General features: G+C 35.6%; 1 protein-coding gene across 2 annotated transcripts; it reads left to right on the top strand.

The window, feature by feature from the left end:
- Positions 1–686: 686 nt before the first annotated feature.
- LOC123708614 (probable cytochrome P450 49a1) lies at positions 687–22071 on the top strand. 2 transcript variants are annotated; one of them, XM_045659411.1, is made up of 13 exons: positions 687–764; positions 4967–5073; positions 10810–10977; positions 14194–14359; positions 15716–15805; positions 16320–16436; positions 16944–17020; positions 17570–17765; positions 18195–18339; positions 19244–19407; positions 20418–20496; positions 20921–21118; positions 21938–22071. In XM_045659411.1, exons 2-13 carry the CDS (start codon positions 4977–4979, stop codon positions 22043–22045), a joined length of 1605 nt encoding a protein of 534 aa, XP_045515367.1. In that variant the 5' UTR covers positions 687–764; positions 4967–4976; the 3' UTR covers positions 22046–22071. The 2 variants fall into 2 exon arrangements, with proteins under 2 accessions (XP_045515367.1, XP_045515374.1); XM_045659418.1 differs by lacking the exons at positions 687–764; positions 4967–5073; positions 10810–10977 and adding an exon at positions 12625–12714.
- The last annotated feature ends 238 nt before the right edge of the window (positions 22072–22309 follow it).

Here is a 22309-nt window from a genome sequence, read left to right on the forward strand (position 1 = left end):
GTATTAATATTTTTTTATATCACGATTCGTGAATATAGTATCGTAACTAGTTGTTAAACTGTTTCCACTGTTTAACGTCTAATTTACACTTTATAAGTAATTAAAACTTTACACTAATAATAAAACTGAACAGTCTAGAACCTCAAATTATAGATAAACCGCAGAGAAACCCTGTGCTTGTGACCCTAAGACCTTAGTGTAGCTCCATTCTGCAATTGTTCTTAATATGATCGCTTTGACGTCATTCAGAGTTTTTGACATACGTGACTTACGCTTAGCCAAAGCGCGACTTAAAGTGTTAGAAACTGCGTTCTAGCTGTTTAAAGTGTACGAAGTGAGTATTAAACTGCTTGGAGAAACAAAGTTTTTTATCTATATAAATTATTATGTTATTTTCAGTTTTTATTACACATATTTTACTAAGAAACAAAACATTTTTAATTCTATTATACCTAAAGTTATTCCGTAAAAACTTAAATACACTACAGAAATACAAAATAAATACATTGAAGACGTTGTGTTGTGACAAATGTTGTTTAATATACCGTTATTGCAGGCCGCCATAGGACATCGAATATTTAAAAAAAATATTTGTTTGATACACGATTTCCCGCGACGTGCCATTGGATGGAAACACGATGGAAGCCGATAGTAAGTTGTATAGACGTCGTTCAGTCTGTCGGTAACCGCGCGATAGGAACAATAGCACAATTATAACCACATTTACGGTATACGACAGTAATTTTTGAAAGTGTGAAATTAAGGTAATTTTCTAATTTTTAAAAATGGAATGTGGGATCTATTGTTGGAACAAGTGATTTGTGTTTCGTGATTTTTTAATATATTTGTGAATGATTTAATCGTAAGACTTAATTTAATAATATTTTGCTAAATATTTTTGGTATTCATCAACAGTGATTTTTTTTTACTTATTTAAACGGATTAATTATTATGGTTAAACATAGTAATAAATCGTTTATTTGCCAAGATAGTGTATACAAGCGGATACAAATCCGCACAATCAGCCATATATAAATAGGCATGAAAATGTCATATCAATTTTTACAATGTCTTATAATAAGAACATAAAATAATGTCAAAGTTAAATTATTAACAATTGGTGTCAAATCTATGATCCAAATACTCGCCTATGCTATAAAATCATTGCCTTTAAAAATTTAATCACCGTCCCCTTGAAAGAATTACACATTTCTAAAGTTCTCTTCACTTCGTATTTATTAAGGATATACATTGTATCTTATGTATCATGTATTATGATACTTCTACGTCAATATCGTATAAGCTGGTGCTTTAGAAAAATATGAAGTATAGAAACTTCAAGCAAGTTCAATCTTTTAAGCCTGCAACAATCATTGATCCACGGGACATGGGCCAAGGATCACGTTGAGTTTTACGGACTTTAAAAATATGTATGGCAGATAACGGTATCGAGTTAGGAGTGGTTATTTATTTCGCAATTTTAATGAGCTCCATGTAGCGATTCAGGTTTTAAACTGTGAAAGTATCTTGTTCTTTCTCAGGATTTTGTGTATAAAAGAGAAATTCAATTCTTCAGAAACTTTCTTTCCACATTATTATGATTTTGATACAGTTTATAAATACGTTTAAAAGGGTTTGATATAGTTTTTTACTTAACGCTTTACAAAATGACTGTCTCATGAATATTTATTAATTTGTACTAATTCTATACTTGTAAATATTGTTTATATTGTACTTTATTTAAACATATATTTATTTCTATCACCATACTGTAACTACTCATAAAACTGAATTCTATCACTTCTCCTTTACTGTGCAAAGCATCCTGCGTTGGAACCCCTTACCTTCTTACACTCCTTGATATTAGACGAGCTCAGTCTTTTATTTTATTTAAAAATCTTATTTGTCATTTCTCTTCTGCCTTGTAATTAGCTACTAACAAATTGTGACTCATTAACTCTCGGATTAGCTTTTACATTTTTGTTTTTATTTAGATTTCGATTTTTTTCTTTAGATTTTACTTAATTTTAGTTTTAGTTACATGTTATGTTATTTTATTATGTTCTTTTCTGTTAATTATTTATGCACACATTACCCTCTGTAGATGTTTCTTTATTATTGTTTTATTGTTGCCGCCCGTAACCTTATGTAACCTGCTTTTTATATGTATGTTTTTGTATAAGGACAAATTATTATTTTACAACGAAGTGTGAAATAATAAATAATCCTAAATATAATATATACAAATACAACGTTGTTACGTGTATACACCACTTATTTCTATCCCGGCTTGAATCTAATCTCTGCCCTTCATCGTCTGACCTGTCTACCTCTATTTCTTTTCTCATCTTAGAAGAAGTGGATCTTGTCCATACTTTATTTTATTTACTCACAGTTAGCCGGCGGAGTTTTTTTAATAATTTATGTATTAATCTTGTCAATGCACTGTCCTGCGATTCCAGTCGTTACTTATTTATAGCTTCTATAACAACTTGTATGCATAAAGATGCAGAAAATATGACGTCACGAATTTTACACATCAATTATATTGGAATATAAGCAAGCTAGGAAGAGAAAAAAATTAACCAGCAACCACAAACGAAATCACTAAAAAAATCGATACTTTCGATACAAATATTTGTTCAATTCGAACCTGTAGTTCCTAAAACGCAGCTTAATAATATTTAAAAAATATCAAATCAAATAAAGGTATTAAAAATATCAATAAAATGATCAACTTTTATACAGTATTGTATATACGCACACGTCAATAAAATATTGTCTTATTTTAAAATCCACTCTAAACCTGTTTATGGAAGTATGAAACTATATTTTGAACTTTTAATAGCACTGTGTGACGCAAATTTATGTATTCTTATTAAAAATATTATAACCAGTTGCGCTACAACCTTTAGATCGGTGATCAGTCTTCTGACCTGTTATGCTCAATGGGACTAAGACATGACATTTCTTACACTACTGTTAAATGCGTATATAAACAAAAGTCCATTGACGCGTAATCGAATCGACGAACTCTTTCGTCACTAAAACCACTATGCCAACACTCATATTTCTCTTTTTATATATTTTTGTACCAGATCGTTAATTCGCGTACATTTGCTTGGTTCTATATATTGATGGTATTATTTAGTTCGTAGCTTGCTTTATCATGTTTCCTTATAAGTTATCGTTTGATCTCCATATATACTATTTACGTAATGTACTCATTCATAAATAAAATACTTCACTAATATAGTACCTATTTAAATAAATGTATTTTGTTTCCATATTTATGAACCATTATGAAGCTTCCGTAGATTGTAGATCGCGATGTTTTTGACCAATTCATATTATGAATATGGATATATGTTATAATTTATAAATATAAAATTAAAACAAATTTTAAAAGTTGGTTCCCGTGGGGCTGTGTACAGCTGATGCTGCCAGCATGTCCTCACTGTATTGCGATACTTATTCATTTAGTGAAGAAAGCACCAGCTCAGGGGTCACCGGATAACTAACTATTTATGTTAAAAATATTTGAGTGTTACATTTAATAACATTTGTTATTTTTGTAACACACGCAGAAGGTCGTGTTGTATCTCTAGATTAAAAAACATCTCGTATAAGACCATATTATATTTATTAAAAAAATGTACAACTATAAGCATATACATTTCAGGGCAATTTTTGCACAATTTTGCAAATTTGATTTTTTTTTTAAATTAATTAAAATTAAAATAAATTAATTTTTTTATAAAATGTACAACTATAAGCTATAAGAAATGCTTAAACCGAATACTTCTTCTGACATTATCCAGCCAATCATTGTTATATTACTTTTAGTTTGTAGCATCTTTTGACCAACAGAACCTTCTACCTTAAGGCTATATCAGCTATAAAATCGGCGGTTACTACAACGTGGCCTTCCACGCTATCATTAGCAACTGTAATTTTCACTTTCCGGTGCACAGTTCGTTACATATCCTTCGTAATACAAGTGAAAGGTGTATCGTGCAATAACATATAACTATCATTTTATAATGGCGATGGGCAATTGTTTTAAATTTGTCTGACATGGATAATAATAATTACATATAGACAATGAATGTGAGCGTTTGACTTTGTATAATTTTTTTGTTACACAACACTTTTAGGATCTGTGGAAGTCTAAATCCAAAATGGCTTTCCACTGCGTTAGTGATAGCTTGATTCAAAGTTCTCACTGACACTGACCCCCTGATGTAGAGCAATAAAATGTCTAAGTATATAATACAAATATACAAATCATTATACGTTATAGGTAATATGTTTTATCTGCCAACTTAAGTATTTCCGAACCAACTCGACTTAGGGTCCTTCAAGAAGAGAGCGTACCAATTCTTAAAAGGTCAGCAACGCACTCGCGATCGCTCTGACATTGAGAGTGTCCATGGGCGGCGGTATCACTTAACATCAGACGAGCCTCCTGCCCATTTGCGCCTTGTTCTTAAAAAAAACGTAGTGTATGTTTAACATTGTATAGTGTCTATTGTGGTATAGTCAATTACGAGTCATAATGTCAATTGTCTGATGACGTGCTGTAATAAAAAAAGGAATATTAATTCCATTTAATTATAAAAGCCGCAGCACCTGCGTTTAAATTATTTCATAATTATTTATTAACCAAAAATTCTCAAACTTGACGGTAGTTAAATATATTTTCAGTGGGCAGTACAAAATGTAGATGATTATTAAGGCCTGTATTCTAAAACTTTAATCAAACAAACTTTAATCTAGCATCAAGCTAGCGGTCCATTTTTCCGAAATAAGTTTGACATATATGGTAGCGCCCGAGACGTGAGCGCGAGATACGAATTCGAATTTGTTCCTAAGTATAGACATAGTGTCTCTAGTAGTGTGTATTACATATATTTTATAAAGACTTAGTAATATAGTTAATATTACTAAGCAATATTTTTTTTAGGTAACAAATAATGAGACACCGAGTGAGTGTAGTGAAATGGCCAATAAGACTAAATGTGAAACACTTCAACACGAGCTCAGCCGATAAACCTGATGGAAGTGAAATCGGTAAGCATTTTATAATGTAAAATCATTAATAAGTAGCTTGCGTAGTATCAATGAGGGTTTTGTTACGAATGTAACTGTTGTATTGGTGGATTGTAAATTAATTTATCTAAATAAAAATATAACTTATATAATCTCTCTAAACCTAGTTAACAGATATAACAGTTCCGAAAGACTATAACATGGGCGAAGAAATATAATTAGCAAATATCATCCAGTTACTACTACTATCTACTCGAATACTCAAACCAATAGCAAGAGGATTATATGCAAAAAGTGTTACTAAATACATTCAACTACTAAATACCTATATAGACATCACAATTCTCCAAAAATAGGCTGCCATTTGCACCTTAACCGAAGTGCTTGGAGATAAATTATTTCTACATTAGATATGCTACAATTATAAATATTAATATGGGTTGCCTTTCTTGATAGTCTTAAGAATGGAGATACACTGTATGCTGTGCAGGTTTTAATCAAACTTTTAAGTAGCATAATCTTAGGAGTATTTAAAATTTGCATCGCGTAATGCATCGCATGGCGCATACGAGGTTTATAGTGAACTTCACAAGCTAACATGAGCAAGTCACTTTCCGAGCGGCTTCATCCCTTTGCGTTGTAAAGAGATTTGGGGTCTCTCTCCATCTTCTACAGCATGTACTAAGTGGAATGTTCAGAGGAGTTGCTCGGATTCAAAGTCAAAGTCAAAAATCATTTATTCATATAGGTAACGTAATGTACACCTATAAACGTCAAAAAAAAAAGAAATATACATTAAATGCTTCTAATTTTACATTTACTACCAGTTCTCAAATCAAGGGCGTAGAACGGAAGAGAAGAACTGGCAATATTAATACCTGCGGCTGAGTTTCATCATCGGACGTCGAAATACCATTCGTATCACCTGGATGTCCGGGTTTCTTACATCACCACTACTATGTGGAACCAGCTGTCCTCGAAATTATTTATGATTCAATATTCGGCATAGGATCCCTCAAGAAAACTACGTACCATTTCTTAAAAAAGCAACAACGCATTTGCGAGTCTTCTGGCAATGTCTATCTATGGCGGTGGCACCACCTCCTGCCTTTTTTTCCGTTACAAATAAAAGTACTATTATTATTTGATCACGGCAAATATTACTGGAGAATACAGTATCGTAATTAATTTCCCCTAAACGTCTCTCGTGCATCAGCACATTGTTTCCCATCAAATAACAGCAAAAATTACAATTTTCTTTTGTTATTTCTAATTGTAACACGGATACTTTTGAAGGTATATGTCTAATTAGGTATTAAGAGGAATTGATTTAAATGAACTAACAAATTTCTAAGAGAACCTTGCGTAAGAATATTTCAATATTTGTTCAACGTTTGTTGTGTGAAGTATTGACTTTGCATACAATTTTTTTAGTCTGTTTTCAAAGCAAATATTATAAGTGTGTGCTTAAGGCGTATTTATTTGATTAATGAACTCGATGTTAATCTGATGTTGAAATAGGTTTTAATTACTGGTAGACTCGCTCGAGGCTGAACTGTCGTTTAAAATAGTAGATTTGATGTAAATAGTTTGAACTAAATTCCATTCTTAATTTTCACTTAAAAGAGTAATCTGTGTTTTTTTGCCAAGGCTGTACATTTTGCTCACTGAAACTTCTTTAGTTTTATAAGGGTGGCGAATTCCTAATTCATCAGAGATTACGCCCCCAGAGAGTATAGCCCGACGTAGGCAATCTCTTCAACTGTTGCATTCATTCGTTACATAGAAATTAACAGTTCAATATTTCGCTCATATTCTATTCATGTACGCGACCGGTTAATATAGAGTTAAAATAAAATCCTCTATTATTTGAACAAAACTAATGACCCAAGAACCGTACACACGTAACACTAAATTATGTTTTAAAATAAAGAAGTAACACCCATGTATACTATGTATATTATGTACTACTTTTTTTTTTAAAATAAAATAGGGGGCAAACGGGCAGGCTCACCTGATGTTAAGTGATACCGTCGAGCCCGCCGCCCATGGACACTCTCAATGCCAGAGGGCTCGCGAGTGCGTTGCCGGCCTTTTAAGAATTTGTACGCTCTTTTCTTGAAGGACCCTAAGTCGAATTGGTTCGGAAATACTTCAGTGGGCAGCTGGTTCCACATAGCGGTGGTGCGCGGCAAAAATTGCCTTGAAAAACGCTCAGTCGTGGAACGTCGGACGTCGAGCTGATACGGGTGGAATTTTGTATTTTGCCTCGACGTCCGATGCTGAAACTCAGCTGCAGGTATTAATCCGAACAACTCCTCTGAACACTCTCCATGGTAAATGCGGTAGAAGATGCAGAGTGACCCCACATCTCTACGCAACGCCAAAGGATCGAGCCGCTCGGAGAGGGATTGGTCATCGACGATTCGAACCGCTCTTCGTTGGATACGGTCAAGTGGAAGGAGCTGGTACTGGGGAGCCCCCGCCCAGAGGTGAGAACAGTATTCCATGTGGGGCCGTATTTGCGCTTTATAGAGTTGCAAGCGGTGGCCCGGAGTGAAGTACCGTCTCGCCTTGCTGAGCACACCAAGCTAATTTAGCCTTTCCCTCCAAATGACCGCGAAACTGAACGTCGTTCGATATGTCAATGCCAAGTATTCCGATGCTGGCTGTGGCTTCAAGAAGAGTGTTTTCGAAAAGAGGAGTAGCGACAAAGGGTATTTTTTTCACGGAAAACGCGCAAACTTGTGTCTTCTTGGGGTTAAATTGGACTAGGTTTAGTCTACCCCAGTCCGAGACTCCACGTAGTAGAGTTTCGACTTCAGACACAAGTTTGTTCCGGTACTCATCGACAACTGCCCGAGAAATACCTGTCCGGCCAGTGTAAAGAGTATCCCCAGTGCTGTCGTCCGCATAGCAAAGAATGTTGCTAAGTTGCAACATGTCATTGATATGCAGAAGAAACAGGGTCGGGGATAGAACACAGCCTTGTGGGACCCCAGCATTCACGGGTTTAAGGTCGGAACATGCTCCGTCGACGACGACCTTGATGCTCCGATCGGCCAGAAAGCCGGAGATCCAGTCGCATAATTTCTCGGGAAGCCCGTAGGCTGGAAGTTTCGAGAGCAGTGCTTTGTGCCACACCCGATCGAAGGCTTTCGCTATGTCCAAACTAACCGCTAGCGCCTCCCCCTTGTACTCAATTGCCTCTGCCCATCTATGTGTAAGGTATACTAGAAGGTCACCAGCCGAACGACCACGACGAAAGTCGTACTGATAATCGCTAATCAGCTGGTAATTAATAATGGATTCCATTATTTTGGAGAACAAGGAGGTTATAGCTATTGGACGATAGTTGAACGGATCAGAGCGATCGCCTTTTTTAGGGATCGGATGTATCGAAGCGGTCTTCCAGCACTTCGGGACAGTGCCGAGCGAGTACAGGTACCGGAATAGGTGCGTCAGGACCGGAGCCAACTCAGGAGCACAAGTACGCAGCACAATTGGAGGGATACCATCCGGCCCGCTCGACTTATGAATGTCTAAGGAAGATAGTGCCTTGCCTCTAGGTCGGCCTTCTCCTTCGCAGTGTGGGCGAGCGAGTCATCCTCCCTGTGCAGCGGTGGTATCGATGGCTGACAAAAATTCCCTTGTACAGCTTTGGCGAGAGACCAGAAGGCTCGGGTCCCCGAAGGGAGTTGGGCCAATCTCTCGCCAAATCTGGCGATGTGCTCTGACTTTGCCTTAGCGATTTCCCGTTTGAAGGACGTGGAGGCTGAGTTATATGCTTTTTTATGTTCGCTGGTATTGGCATCATGAGATATCGCCGCTTCCGCCCATGCATTAAAGCATTCTCGCTTTCGACGCGATGCCGCCTTGCAAGAACGCTTAAACCAGGGCTGTGACTTGCCAACGATCTGCACCGCAGAGAATGGAATAATAAGTTCCATGCCCTGTAGAACCACTTCGCCGACAGAGGCAGCGACGGAATCTGGAGCATCCGACGAAAAGCACGTAGGCCCCCAAGGGTAGGACGCAAAGAAAGACCGCATCTCATCCCAATCTACTGACCGATAGTGCCAAATACGACGACAACCCGAAAAACAGGGCCGAGGAGGGCGCGTAGTAAGCACAGTCCGGAGTACTGTGCCTACTACGCGCCACCACACAATGATCTGATGAACCCAATGGCGGGTCAACAGAGACTTGATAGGATGTGAGGTCAGCAGAAGGTCCAACAAAGAGGGTTTATGACCATCCACATCTGGTATTCGCGTAATCGCAGGGACCATTTGTGACAGGTCGTAAGCTAAAGCAAAGTCGTGAAAGGATCTTCCCGCGTGATCGGTGAGCGTTAAAATCGCCAAGTATCACGATTTCAGCGGTAGGAACCCCTTCAAGCAGGGAATCTGTAGCCATTTGGATGTGCTCAATGAGTCGCTCAGTTTCGGTATTTCCGCTATGGGACCTATACAGGCATGCGTAGAATCGCGGATGGTCATCGCAGTCTACGCGCAGCCAGAGGCTAGATAGGTCCCTTCCTTCAAGCGACCCGAGGCGACGAGAACAGTTATCCTCTCTGACGTACACGCAAACTCCCGCCCGCGGCACAAATGAATGTTCCAATTTGTACCCCGGGTAGGAGAGGTAGGAAGTATCAGCCGGGGAGGATATCTGAGTCTCAGTAAGGAAGAATAAGGCCGGCTTCGCAGTTTCTAGGTGAAAGTGAACCGCGTTAAGATTAGAATTGAGCCCCCTAACATTGGTAAAGTCCACTGAGAGCGTGGAAGGGGATGCCTTCGGTAAATTCTTCCGTTTGCCCCGAGATCGAAACCTATAGTTTTTTGCGCAGTTTTTGCCCACCCCAGAATACGAAGGGCAGCCTGTGCATCCACCACCGAATACTGATTGTTCCGATGATGGACGCTCAGAGGGGGATTCTCCACAGCGGAAACGTGTGGTACCCCCCTGGGGTAATCTCTGTTTAAACTGCATCTTCATATTCTGGGGGGGGGGGAATTGATGGGCTCCGGGAGTCTCACTCACCGCACGAAACGCGAGTACAATAAGATGAACCTATTGCATCACTTCACGCCGGTTTTCTGTGAGACAGTGGTACTGCCCCGGTCGTGCCTGCCCGATTGGCTGAAGCCCGAAAGCAACAGCATGGCACTCCCACTAGGAAGGGGGTTGACTGACTGCACTGGTGAAATAACCTCTGTCACAGGTTATTTCATCAGTGGGCGATGGGGTCGTCACGTCCCGACGCCGTAGAACTAAATTTATTCTTCAAATTGAGAGACTACATGATAGAACATTAAAAGTTAAAACCTACGTAATTTTTTCTTGAACATAATGAACCGCGTAACGGACTTTATCATCTGATATCATATTAATAAAATCATTAAACATACGGTTTTTTATGTCTTTAAATAATCGAAAGCCTTATACTGGTTAAGATTAGAGTGTACGTGGGCGGATAGCATACATTAGGCGCATTAAAACATCTAATGGGTTACAGCTGAGCTAAAATTGATTACATACAAAAATCTATTAAGTCACAGCTAAGGGTCAAACGCACGTACTACCATTAGTCATAACCTAATACTCGTCATTATTGATTCATCTAGGTAATTAGGAGCATTAACGAAATAGTTTAGGAGGCTATAATTGGCAAGGAACTCTCCGCCAATAGATTTCATCCTGATTTATATATACAAATAGATTATTTGCCACAATGTTAATTTAATATTTCAGGATTACCCAGAACACAATGTCCAATTCAAAATCATCGTGCCAGGTCAACGCATGCCGTGTCCACCGTATTCGAAGCAATAAACCCTTCAGTCAGGAGTTGGGAAGAGGTTCCTGGACCGAAACCTCTACCCCTTTTGGGGAATACCTGGCGGTTCATACCTTATATAGGTACGTTCATTTTCGTAAATAGATATATTTAGCGGTATAAATAAATAACGTTATTTATTTATACCGCTTTAAAGAATAAGGATTCATACAAATCTTTAAGCGCTTCCGGTAAGCTCAATTTAGGGAATCATCCATCGTCAAGATCAAGACTATAAAGGCAGGCGTAATTTCTATACACCCCTATAGTTTTTATGTATTATGTATAAAATTGCATTGCCTTGCGTTGGGTTTATAATTTAAAATCAGTTAATTATAAACGCGTTTTCATTTTTTGAAGCCCATTATTGTAATTATAATTTTAGTCAGCAAGAATGTGATTGCATACGTAGTAATTCTAACGTTAAGTTGAAACGTAGAACTGCGAACAGGTTTGCAAATTAGGTAATCTTCGGACCGGTTAGTCTTACGAGAAAAAATACTTATACATACAGAATTATCCCCCACTTCTTTCTTCAGGAAACCCATTTTCTGTACCAATGGTTATAAAATGTCAATTCAAAAGTGGTTTATAATGATAATGTGGTTTTGTGGTACATTCTCGTATAGATGATAAAATATGGCAAGTATATTATTTGTAAAGAAATGTCAAGTACGAATATCCCGGAAATATTTCAATTTGTTAAATGTGATGACATAATAGAATTTTAGATGCGAAACAAATATCACTTAAATTCACACAAATAAATAAACATGACGCTGTTAACTCGTGCAAATCAATTGTAGTACTGTTTACATTTCAATAATAAACTTAATATGTAGCAATTTGCTATACCTTGTAAATAAATAAAATTAACGCACAAAATGTTACGTGCATATTACCTGAGATATTTATCCTACTGGGAAAATAATAATTATTGTATTGTCATGTTATTTTTTAATTAAAAACAGTTATCGTACATTAAAACACCTGAAATGATATAGAGTATCCTGGCAGTACAAATGCGGGTCGTAAAGATTTAAATACACTTGAGTCCTATTAAATCTTTCTCCTTGTTTCACTAAACGATGACGATAAGATTTAATAGGAGATGTTCCCTGCTCTTTTCTTCACGGACAGTGTCAGTGGGCAGTCATCTGTTAAGTGATACCGCCTAGACACACCAGAGGGATCGCACTTGCGTTGCAGGCCTTTAAATGCCGGCCTATGTTATGTATTATTTACTGGTTTTGGGCTTAATAGTATGCCGTTGATTACCCGGTAGAATGCGAGAGCTTGTCTAACGCCGCCTTGTAGGGACTACTCGAGGCGGTTTTAGTAGGTATTGTTAATCATGTGCCTAAATATCACACCCGTGCTACTTTCGGGACACTATTCATTTTACCTCGGAAATAAAAAATGCCTTCGTACGTCTGATTATTTATTTTAAAAATAAAGTACTTTCCTCACTAGGGTTGCCTGGAAGAGAACGCTTGTTAGCGACAAGGTCGCCACGAATAATTTGTGTTATTTTAATGTAACGAAGTTTAAATAAATATTAAAATTAATAAAAGGGATATTGTTGGTGTCTATGACTTTCGTTCCAAAATTAATTAAAATATTAGAATAGATTAGTATTTATTAACACATTTTTTCATATTCTTTATATTATACTTTTACATCTTTTATAATAGGATGAGGGTAGGGAGAAAACGAGAGGCACAGGCGGTGATTGCCGTGTTTTCGACACTTTAAAGACACAAATTGTATCTGGTGTGATGTATAATTTTGAATTATTTCGGAAATAACTGTATTGAGGGGTATGTTTTTTCTAATAATTATTTTAAGTTTTGGTTTTATCTTGTTGTGAAGCTATCTGAAATGTTTTCGTCTTTTATCTTTGGGAAACGCCCTCAAATTAGATGTTCATTATTGAATTAACAAATTTGTTTAAACGTTACCACATATAATAGATTTGGTAGGATAAGCCAAAATCCTCCTGGCGACCACATTTATTTAGTTAATGATAAGATTTAGTTCAATGTTTTAGTTTTGTATTTTTGTAGTTTAATTGATTGAGGTTCCTTTTATAAATATCCTAATATGTGCTAATTTATTTTATTTAAAGTTTAAAACCTATAACATCTTACTACATTTGTATGCATATTGAAGTGTGTCACCAATGCCATTCCAATCCGGAATACTAAATTGTTTCATAATATACTAATGATTTGTAGTAATGATTTGGGGCCAAGGTTACAAGTATCTAGTATCTATTCAAAGACATCCCTTTGAATAGATAATTGATTTCATTTGCTTTAAACATTTCCTACGTATTCCGTGTATACGTAGTATTTTTCGGAATATTTGCCAGCGTCATAGTGCGTATGGGATTTTTTTAGATTATTTAGAAACGTTAGTAAAAAACGTATTATAAATGTTAACTTTACGTACTCACGGACGATAAAGGAAAATATCGTCAGGAAACCGGCGACCAGGAAACTGATCACCTACTTACTAATTTGATTAATCAATGATCATGAAACAGATACAGATATCTGAGGCCCAGAACTAAAAAGGGTTGTAGCGCCACAGATTTTTTTTTAATTTACAATAGAAAAGTGACTTTACATTATATTTATAACTGGGTTAATATTATCAGACCTGGTTTAAAATTAACAACGATTTTTCGCTCAATGTTTTCCTCGTCTAATGATCTTTTAATCACTAGGATTACAAGCCAACGCCATATATTTCTGCCTGCTTAGATTTTCTCAGTCGTATAAAGAAAATTTATCTAGCAGAAAAAATAACTCACAAAGCGGGGCCTTGCTTGCGCATTGTAGTATTTTATTTTGCAGTTCGTGGTAAAGTAATGTGTTCAAGATAGTAGATGATACATTTTATATTAGCTAGATACTCGTATGTATATAGGTAATAATAAGAAGCGTAAACAAAATGTAAAAAAATCATCTCGCACTTGGAGGCCTTTTGTTTTATTATTATTAAATTGTATTTTACATTATCGTTTCCAATAATGTCTAATAACATAAGTGTTACTTAGATTTAAGATTATTTAATAAGGCAAGTTAGTTTTTGTTAATCCAGCGTCGCAACTCAACTACCCCTAATATTTGTTAAAAGCTCATGTTTTATTTTACATATATCTGAACATATCCATACAACAACTGCCATCGAACTTAACTGCCGGTTAACAAAATTAAAAAAAATCGTATCTTTTTGTCAGTTAAAAGTGTTTGACATTACTTTGAATTATTTCTGACAATAAATATTTCCAGGTGGCTATTCTGTAGAACACGTTGACAAAGTATGTATGTCACTCCGTCAGCAGTATGGGAAATGTGTCAAAATCGCCGGACTTCTTGGGCGTCCGGATATGCTCTTTGTGTTTGATGCTGGTGAGGTCGAGAGAGTGTTTCGAAGTGAAGATGCTGCACCGCATCGGTAATTATATTACACAAAGTATTATACTAAAATAATTCAATAACGCAACTGGATATTTTTTTTTTAATACATCTGTTTTACACTCAGACATTATGGAACATTACGATCTAGCCTAACTTAGTCCTTAGTATCTTAATTTAAGTCTAAATTAATTTACTAATAGGGATATTTAACATAAGAAAGTGTTTAATAACACTACATACAATCTCTATTAAGAAGACACTGTGTTCTTGTGTTCTATTTTTTCAGTTACCACTGTCTAGTACTTACAACCAACATGCTAATTCAAATGGTTTTGTCATTTACAATCGTCTCACTAGACCCATGGTGTCCAGAAGCTCTGGATATTTAATGATATTATCAATAACCAATTTAAAAAAAAAACTTATGGAGCGATAACCAATTCGTCAATTTCAGACAAGTGCGTTGATCAGCCATCTATGACAAGGTGTTTTCCTCAAGATGTTTCCCTACACTGTTAGAGCAATTTCATTATGCACATATAGGTATAGAAAAAGTAATTATCACTCTGATACGATATTTGGATTGAAGTATTTGTTAACCTATTGGGTTTCTATATATACTACACCTTCTGTACTACTAAATTAACCGGCTATATCAAACTAGCAATTTCGTTAGTTTTTAACAAAAAATAGTATAACAAAGTAAGACACTTTTTCGGTAAGATTCCAAGCTTGGTATTTTGTAGTGAGCTGATCGATATAAAAAGCATTAAGCAGTGAACTTCATTTGCATGAGACAAATAAATCGTTTAAAATAGGTAATTACTAAAAAGAGCAGTGTTGGCCTAGTGGCTTCAGCATGCGACTCTCATCCCCGAGGCCGTAGGTTCGAACCGCGGTCGTGCACCAATGGACTTTCTATGCGCATTTAACATTCGCTCGGACGGTGAAGTGACACATTGTGAGGAATCCAGCTCGCCTTAGATGCAAAAAGTCGATGGCGTGCGTCAGCGACAGAAGGCTGATCACCTATTACCTGTTAGATCATGAAATGATCATGAAACAAATACAGAAATGAGGCCCAGACCTAAAAAGGTTGTAGGGCCATTGATTTATTTATTATTTATAAACTAAAATTGATACAGTTTTTTTTAAAATTATATTTTGTCTATTTTATTTTATATATTTTATGTTCACCTTATTGTCATCTACTATAGAATATATAGATTGTAACTTTAGACAATGTGTTAAAAGTGATGTGGTGTAGGTTTTTATTAATAAATCCAAATAAAAATAATATATGGTACGTCAAACAAATTAATTAACAAGATTTTTTTCTTTTTTCAATACCACAACTTTGTATTAATATTATATTTATACACATTTATTTTAGACCACCAATGCCGTCTTTAAATTACTACAAACACACTCTGAGGAAGGACTTTTTTGGCGCCGAGAAGGATTGCGCAGGAGTGATTGCCGTGTAAGTTAACTCAAAAATTGCAAACAATTGTAAACATACTCGTAGTACTGTTATTTAAATTCGCATATTTTGGCATTTTATATTTACAACACAGAAGAATTAATATTTTATTACTCTGTACATACAGTATTTTGTATTATTAAGACAAATAATATCTAGACATACATAATAAAAATAAAATTAAAAAAATGTACCTTTAACGCTGGCAGCAATTTCTCGGTGTATTGCGATACTTATTCGTTGATCCTGGAAAGCATCAGCTCTGGGGTACTATCTACCAGGCGCCAACTTATATCTTTAATTAGCGCCTGCGCACCAAACCTCACGACCGAATTTATTAATCAATATTTGATAATAACACAAAAAAATATAATCTTAGATTTCTGGGAGATCTACTTAATTCAAACTTGATTTTTTACAGTACTAGCCTAAAGTATTACAGTAGTCGTTAGTATAATAAACATAAGTGGCTTCGTCTGATGATGTTTTACTTAAAATAATATTGTTTGCACAGTCACGGCGACTCCTGGGCAGCGTTTCGTACGAAGGTTTCCCGAGTCGCTCTCAGTACTGGCGCAGCTGCCCAGTATACAGAACAAGTAGCAGATGTCGCTGATAGCTTTATTCAAAGGTTTGATTGTGTATATGTGGCTAACTGATTACCGATGATTTATTTATGAATAATCTTAACTCAACAATAGCATTTGATACTGTACATTTATGGACTTATTTTTTTGCAATGGGTGAAATTTATGAAGTGAAAAGGTATATTTTCCTTTATTAATTTGTTTCGTTTTCGTACAATTATACTAAAGATATAGCTAAAGATTGAATATATAATATGTACAAAAAGGTTCAAATATTTACGAAACGTAAAAATCAATAAAATATATTTAATACATTTAACTAGGTAATTCCTAATTCGGCTGTGTTGAGTGATGGTGTAAAAGTGTGGGTGTGTTTATGGGTGTGCTCATGATGCAAGTGATTTTGAGCAATGAATATTTTTAAAGTATTAAGGGTCATATTTTAAGCAAATTCCGCGATGGCTTAAACAAGTCAAGGCTTAAATATCATGCGTAGCATAACATGACGTATATGTTAAAGGTATATACTATATAGAATTTAAAATTTTCAGGATACGAGAAATACGAGATGAGAATTCGGAGACTCCAGACGATTTCCTCAACGAAATACATAAATGGTCATTGGAATGTAAGTTATTATTTCAATTAATCAAATTATTATATATTGTACATACATATGGCATCGAAAATCAAGTAAGTAATTTAAATTAGAAGCAGCAAATGACAGCTATAAATGAAAAAAAAAACAAGTATGGTAAAATAAAAAAACAATCAAAATAAAACAAAACACACATCACGGAATCAAATTATATTTAATTACTGAATTCGTTATCCGGAAAGCAAATGATTAAAATTGCTTTTACAATATGTCTTATGGAAAAGTATGACAGGCAAACTGATGGTATATTTAATATCTAGAATTTATTTAAATATCTTCTGAAGAGCGTTGTTGGCGTGTGGCTTTTGCGTGCAACTCTCATGCCTGAGGTGGGCTGGTTCAACTGGCTTGCCTTAGACCTAAAAAGTCGACGGCGTGTCAGGTACAGGTAGTTACGAGAAGGTGAAGTTTGATTGGTTTTTACAAGCTGTGAATCTTACCATTAGTATTGAAGATACTAATTTATTATTCTTCAACCTTAGCAGTGGCACTCCAACGCAAACTTTAATATACTTCCAGCTCTTGGCTTAATAGCGCTCGACACGCGGCTTGGCTGCTTCTCGTCTAGCGATGGTTCAGACAGCCAGCGTCTGATCGATGCTGTCCATACATTCTTCCTCTGTGTAGGAGAATTGGAACTAAGGACTCCCTGGTGGAGGATATATCCCACTGCGATGTTTAGGAGATATGTGGCGGCGCTGGATACAATACTTAGGTAAGATTTGACTAGGATGATATGATTGCTATTTTATAACAAATTATGGCATTACAACCTTTTCGAGATTCAGATTATATCTGGTTTTTTTAATTTAACAAGTTATTTGTTAAAGTTACTGGAAAGCTAACCTAGTAATATAATAATATGGATAATAACCATATGGACTTATGACGGCCTGCATAAATAATTAAAAACTAAGACTAAAGTTATCATCGTGCAACCGGATTCATCAGAAACTTTTATTTACTTTACCTTATAATTAGTTACTTCAAACCAGTCCTTAACTAATCGGGTATACAATGTCATAGCTAATTTAATTACTACTTAAAGCACTTTAATTTATATAATTATTAATCTACATCAAAGATAATTGTCAGTTCTGAGTACCGTAAGGGTTTTTAAAGTGGTTACTTATTTTGATTTCAGTGTTACTTTAAAGCACGTAGAGAGGGCGCTAGAATCAAGTGAGAAAGTAAGCAATAAATCTCTCCTTCAAGACCTCGTGACTGCTGCCGGGTCCAGAGTCGCTGCAGTGGCTGCACTGGATATGTTTCTCGTAGGAATTGATACGGTAAGCTATATTATAAGTTTAAATACAAGAGCTCATTTAAATGCAAAGGCGTTACTTGCTAGTACTTGCTACAGGTGGTCTACCTAATAAATTAACAAAACTTTTACCACTTTTAGACAGCCTTAAGCACACACAGTATTTGTATGAATTAATACTCATTGTAATCGTAAATATTATCTAGATGAATGGGATAGAATTTCGCACAAGAGAAAGATTGTTAATATGAAAAGTTTTTGTAGGAATCCAAAAGAATGTGTGCACATAGTAATGTCCTTGTTAATTGACATGCAGAATGATCAACTCAACTGAGCAATATAATTATGATATACGGTCATATATCATCTTTTTTCAGGTCTCTTATGTAGATTACTTTCCACACAGACCAAAGCAGTGTTATCCAAACTTTTTTTTGCGCCATGCCCCATCTTAGCCTTTCTAAAACTCTTACATAATTTTTAATATTAAGATATTGAGTTGTTCACATAACTAACAGTTGAAACTTAATTTACTATGAATTTGTTAATAAAATACTAAGTAAATTTTGAAAACATATTATGAAAAACTGAAATTCCAATATCAAATTTTGTTAATAAATTTTCTTAATAATCAAATTGCTCGCCCCCACTATGCGTACGCGCCACCTTAGGAAACACTGGTCTATAGCGCCCCAAGATGGCTTTTACTGTCAGAAACATGTACTGTATTTTATGTTATGTGTTAAACAACAAATCAGACTTATGACGTTAACGCATCATTTATTTATTTGCAACCCTACTACAGATCAGAGTAGAAGGTGAAAAAGAGTTCTTGAGTAAATTCGAGGACTAACGTCATGGTATTGATCATCATAGTAAGATATATGTAGTGTTTATTAAATGATAAGAGTATATAATGTTATTTACAGACTTCCAATGCCGTAGCATCAACATTGTACCAGCTTTCATCTCGCCCAGAAGTTCAAGAAAGCCTGTATGAAGAGATTTCGAGTGTGGTACAGGGGCGGCAATTGAGGGCGGGCGATATAAACCAAATGCCTTATTTAAAAGCCTGTGTGAAGGAAGTTTTGAGGTAGGACACATTATACTTATTTTGAATACTATTTTTGTCACTATAGTTTTCATAATTTCCTAATCGATATAAACATTTTCTTAGCAATTAATAAAAAATTTTTTTTCTTTCTCTGATGTCAATTCCTATGAAGCATTCTAAACATCTTGCATTCTAAACTTGTTGCTTGATGTAATTATTGATAGTGTAATTAAATCCATTTAATACCCCCTGACTAACTAAAAAATGCCTAGGGCAGAGGGCGTCCACAATGAGTCTCCATCATGTTCGGTCTTGAGTCTCGCATTTCACCTCGCTCCAAATCTTTCCGGCTTTCTTTCCTCATCCTCCGTTTTCTCATCTGCAACTGTACGGCCCCAGGTTTGCTTGAGACCGCTACGCTGCCGCTTTCTTTGTGGGTTTCATTCAAGTGCCTGCTTGGGAATATGATTTGGACCCCTTCGGAGAGTATGGCATATCCATTTCCATTTGCATCGCTGATCTGCTGGCTTATTAGGGTTTATTGGCTTGCTCGTTAGAGATATTTTCCGGCCATTAGACGGCCAGAATACGGCGAAGACAGCGGTTAACGAAGAGAGCACCACACCACACCAATCAAGCAGCACAGATTTGACGTTTGATCCGAATATATATAATGTAATTGACAGTGTTATCAATAAAATTATTCTGTTTTGTGGAAGAATTTTTGCGTTAAACGGATACTTACGTACTCGTATATTTAATATTGAGGCAGTCAAACTTGGTTGAAAAAGTTTTCAATGGAGGTGGTAATAATCGAAAGACATATTGGTTTGGGCTGGAACCCCGGATTACATGTGTACAATACTTAGATGAATAATAACTATATTATATTAAAATTGCTAAGCTTTAATATAAAAATTAGAAATCCTTCCACCGAAACCATTATACCAGCATATTTACTCAGTTGAATAAAATGAAATGAAATCGTATAAACTATACGCAAAGTATATTATTAATTACGTTTATTAATACTTTATTTATAATTTCAGGTTATACCCAGTTGTCATCGGCAACGGAAGACAATTGACCAAAGACACTGTTATATGTGGATATAAAATTCCACAAGGCGTAAGTTTTTAGATTATTTTAAAACGTTGTTATAACTGTGTTTAAGAGACCTTATTTATTTATAAATAAAAATAAATTGGAAAATATTTTGCTAAGCAAAAAACTCAAAGATGGCCCAATTTTAGTAATTCATTTAAACTCATTCTTTAAACTCTAAAGACGGTTTATATGTAGATATAAATTGCACGGTAAAACCTAAAAACTAACAAACGAACAGTAGATAACCTAGCTACTAAAAAGGTAGCCTAAGTAAAAATCATATTAGGCGAAACATAGTTCGCGGAATATAGTATTGTCCAAAACGACATCAGTATATTAATATTCTAACTAAAATACTATATTGTGAATTTAAATAGTTGTTCATCTTAGTTTCCAAATAACTGAAAAAAAAATTTTTTTTAATACAAATGAATTGTTATTGCAGACTCAAGTTATTTTCCAACACTACGTTATGGGCAATAGCGATGAATATTTCGCGGATGCGCAAGAGTTCCGTCCAGAGCGATGGCTTCAAAAGTCGTCATACAAACACCCGTTTGCGTCTTTGCCTTTTGGCTTCGGCAGGCGGATGTGCTTGGGGCGAAGATTTGCAGAACTTGAAATGCATGTTATGATTTCCAAGGTATATCATTTTTTTTTATATTATAATTTACATTACTATTTGTTAGTGAGACAGAGATATAGAGATAGATAACAGAAGAATATTACGTAATATCGCAGGCTCTGTTTACTACTAGAAAGCATGAATAATAATAGAGAAACTATGTAGTTTTTTTTTATTATGATTCCATTATGAGAATGTTCTCAGCTACTAGTCTTAACATGTGTTGGTGGTATTTATTTGATAGACACCCTATACGATGCTTATCTTTGACAAATAACACTAAACAAAACAGAAAGATAGAAAATATTAAAATAATGTTTTCTGGATCGGGTGAAAGTTGTTCCCCGGCTCCGCCCGCAAGAAGACGACACCGTCGAGGTTTTGTTTATCTATTACATAAACAAAACCTCGACGGTGTCGTAATGCAAATGGGCTGTAGGCTCATCTGATGTTAAGCTATATGTTCTGGCAATGTGAGTGTCCATGGGCGGCGGCCATGGACACTCACATTGCCAGAAGGCTCGCAAGTGCATTGCCGGCTTTTTAAGAATCGATACACTCTTTTCTTAAAGGACTCTAAGTCAAATTGGTTGCTAAATACTTCAGTGGAACTGGTTCCACATAGCGGTGATGCGGGATAGAATCTGCTTTAAGAAACGCTCAGTTGTTTTCGTCGATATGGAAAATTTGCTAGGTCTCAACAACTCTCCGCACATGTAATCCCCACGTGGAAGGGAATGCATATCAGTATTTCCCAACGCTAATAAAATAGGATATTTATCCATTATTGTTATACTTTTTGAACTAATTTTATTATCACTTATGTTTTTATTATAGATTATTCTAAACTACAAAATGGAGTATCACCACAAGCCTCTGGATTACCACATTCACCCGATGTATACACCAGATGGACCTTTGAGAATTAAGTTTATTGAACGATAGCTTTAAGTTTAATTTAAAGAATATGTTAACGAATTTACTGTTAATAAACATTGTTTATAATTTACGCTCATTGTGTTTTATTGGTGCAAACAATTTATATAAAATTTCGAACTCCAGCTGTGCACCAACGGACTTTCTTTCTATGTGCGCATTTAACATTCGCTCGAACGGTGAAGGTAAACATTGTGAGGAATTAGGCCTTAGAGCCCAAAAGTCGACGGCGTGTGTCACAGCATCGATTACCGGCTTGCCTTTGACAATTGA

This window comes from Pieris brassicae, chromosome 1 (genome assembly GCF_905147105.1).
Source record: "Pieris brassicae chromosome 1, ilPieBrab1.1, whole genome shotgun sequence".
Taxonomy (NCBI): domain Eukaryota; kingdom Metazoa; phylum Arthropoda; class Insecta; order Lepidoptera; family Pieridae; genus Pieris; species Pieris brassicae.

What these genes read in the sequence shown, in the direction of transcription:
- LOC123708614 (XM_045659411.1), top strand. Translation starts at nt 4,977, where the DNA reads ATGAGACACCGAGTGAGTGTAGTGAAATGGCCAATAAGACTAAATGTG. An exon ending in TTCTCGTAGGAATTGATACG is followed by an intron (nt 18,340 to 19,243) that starts GTAAGCTATATT and finishes TGTTATTTACAG; the next exon opens with ACTTCCAATGCCGTAGCATC. An exon ending in GATATAAAATTCCACAAGGC is followed by an intron (nt 20,497 to 20,920) that starts GTAAGTTTTTAG and finishes TTGTTATTGCAG; the next exon opens with ACTCAAGTTATTTTCCAACA.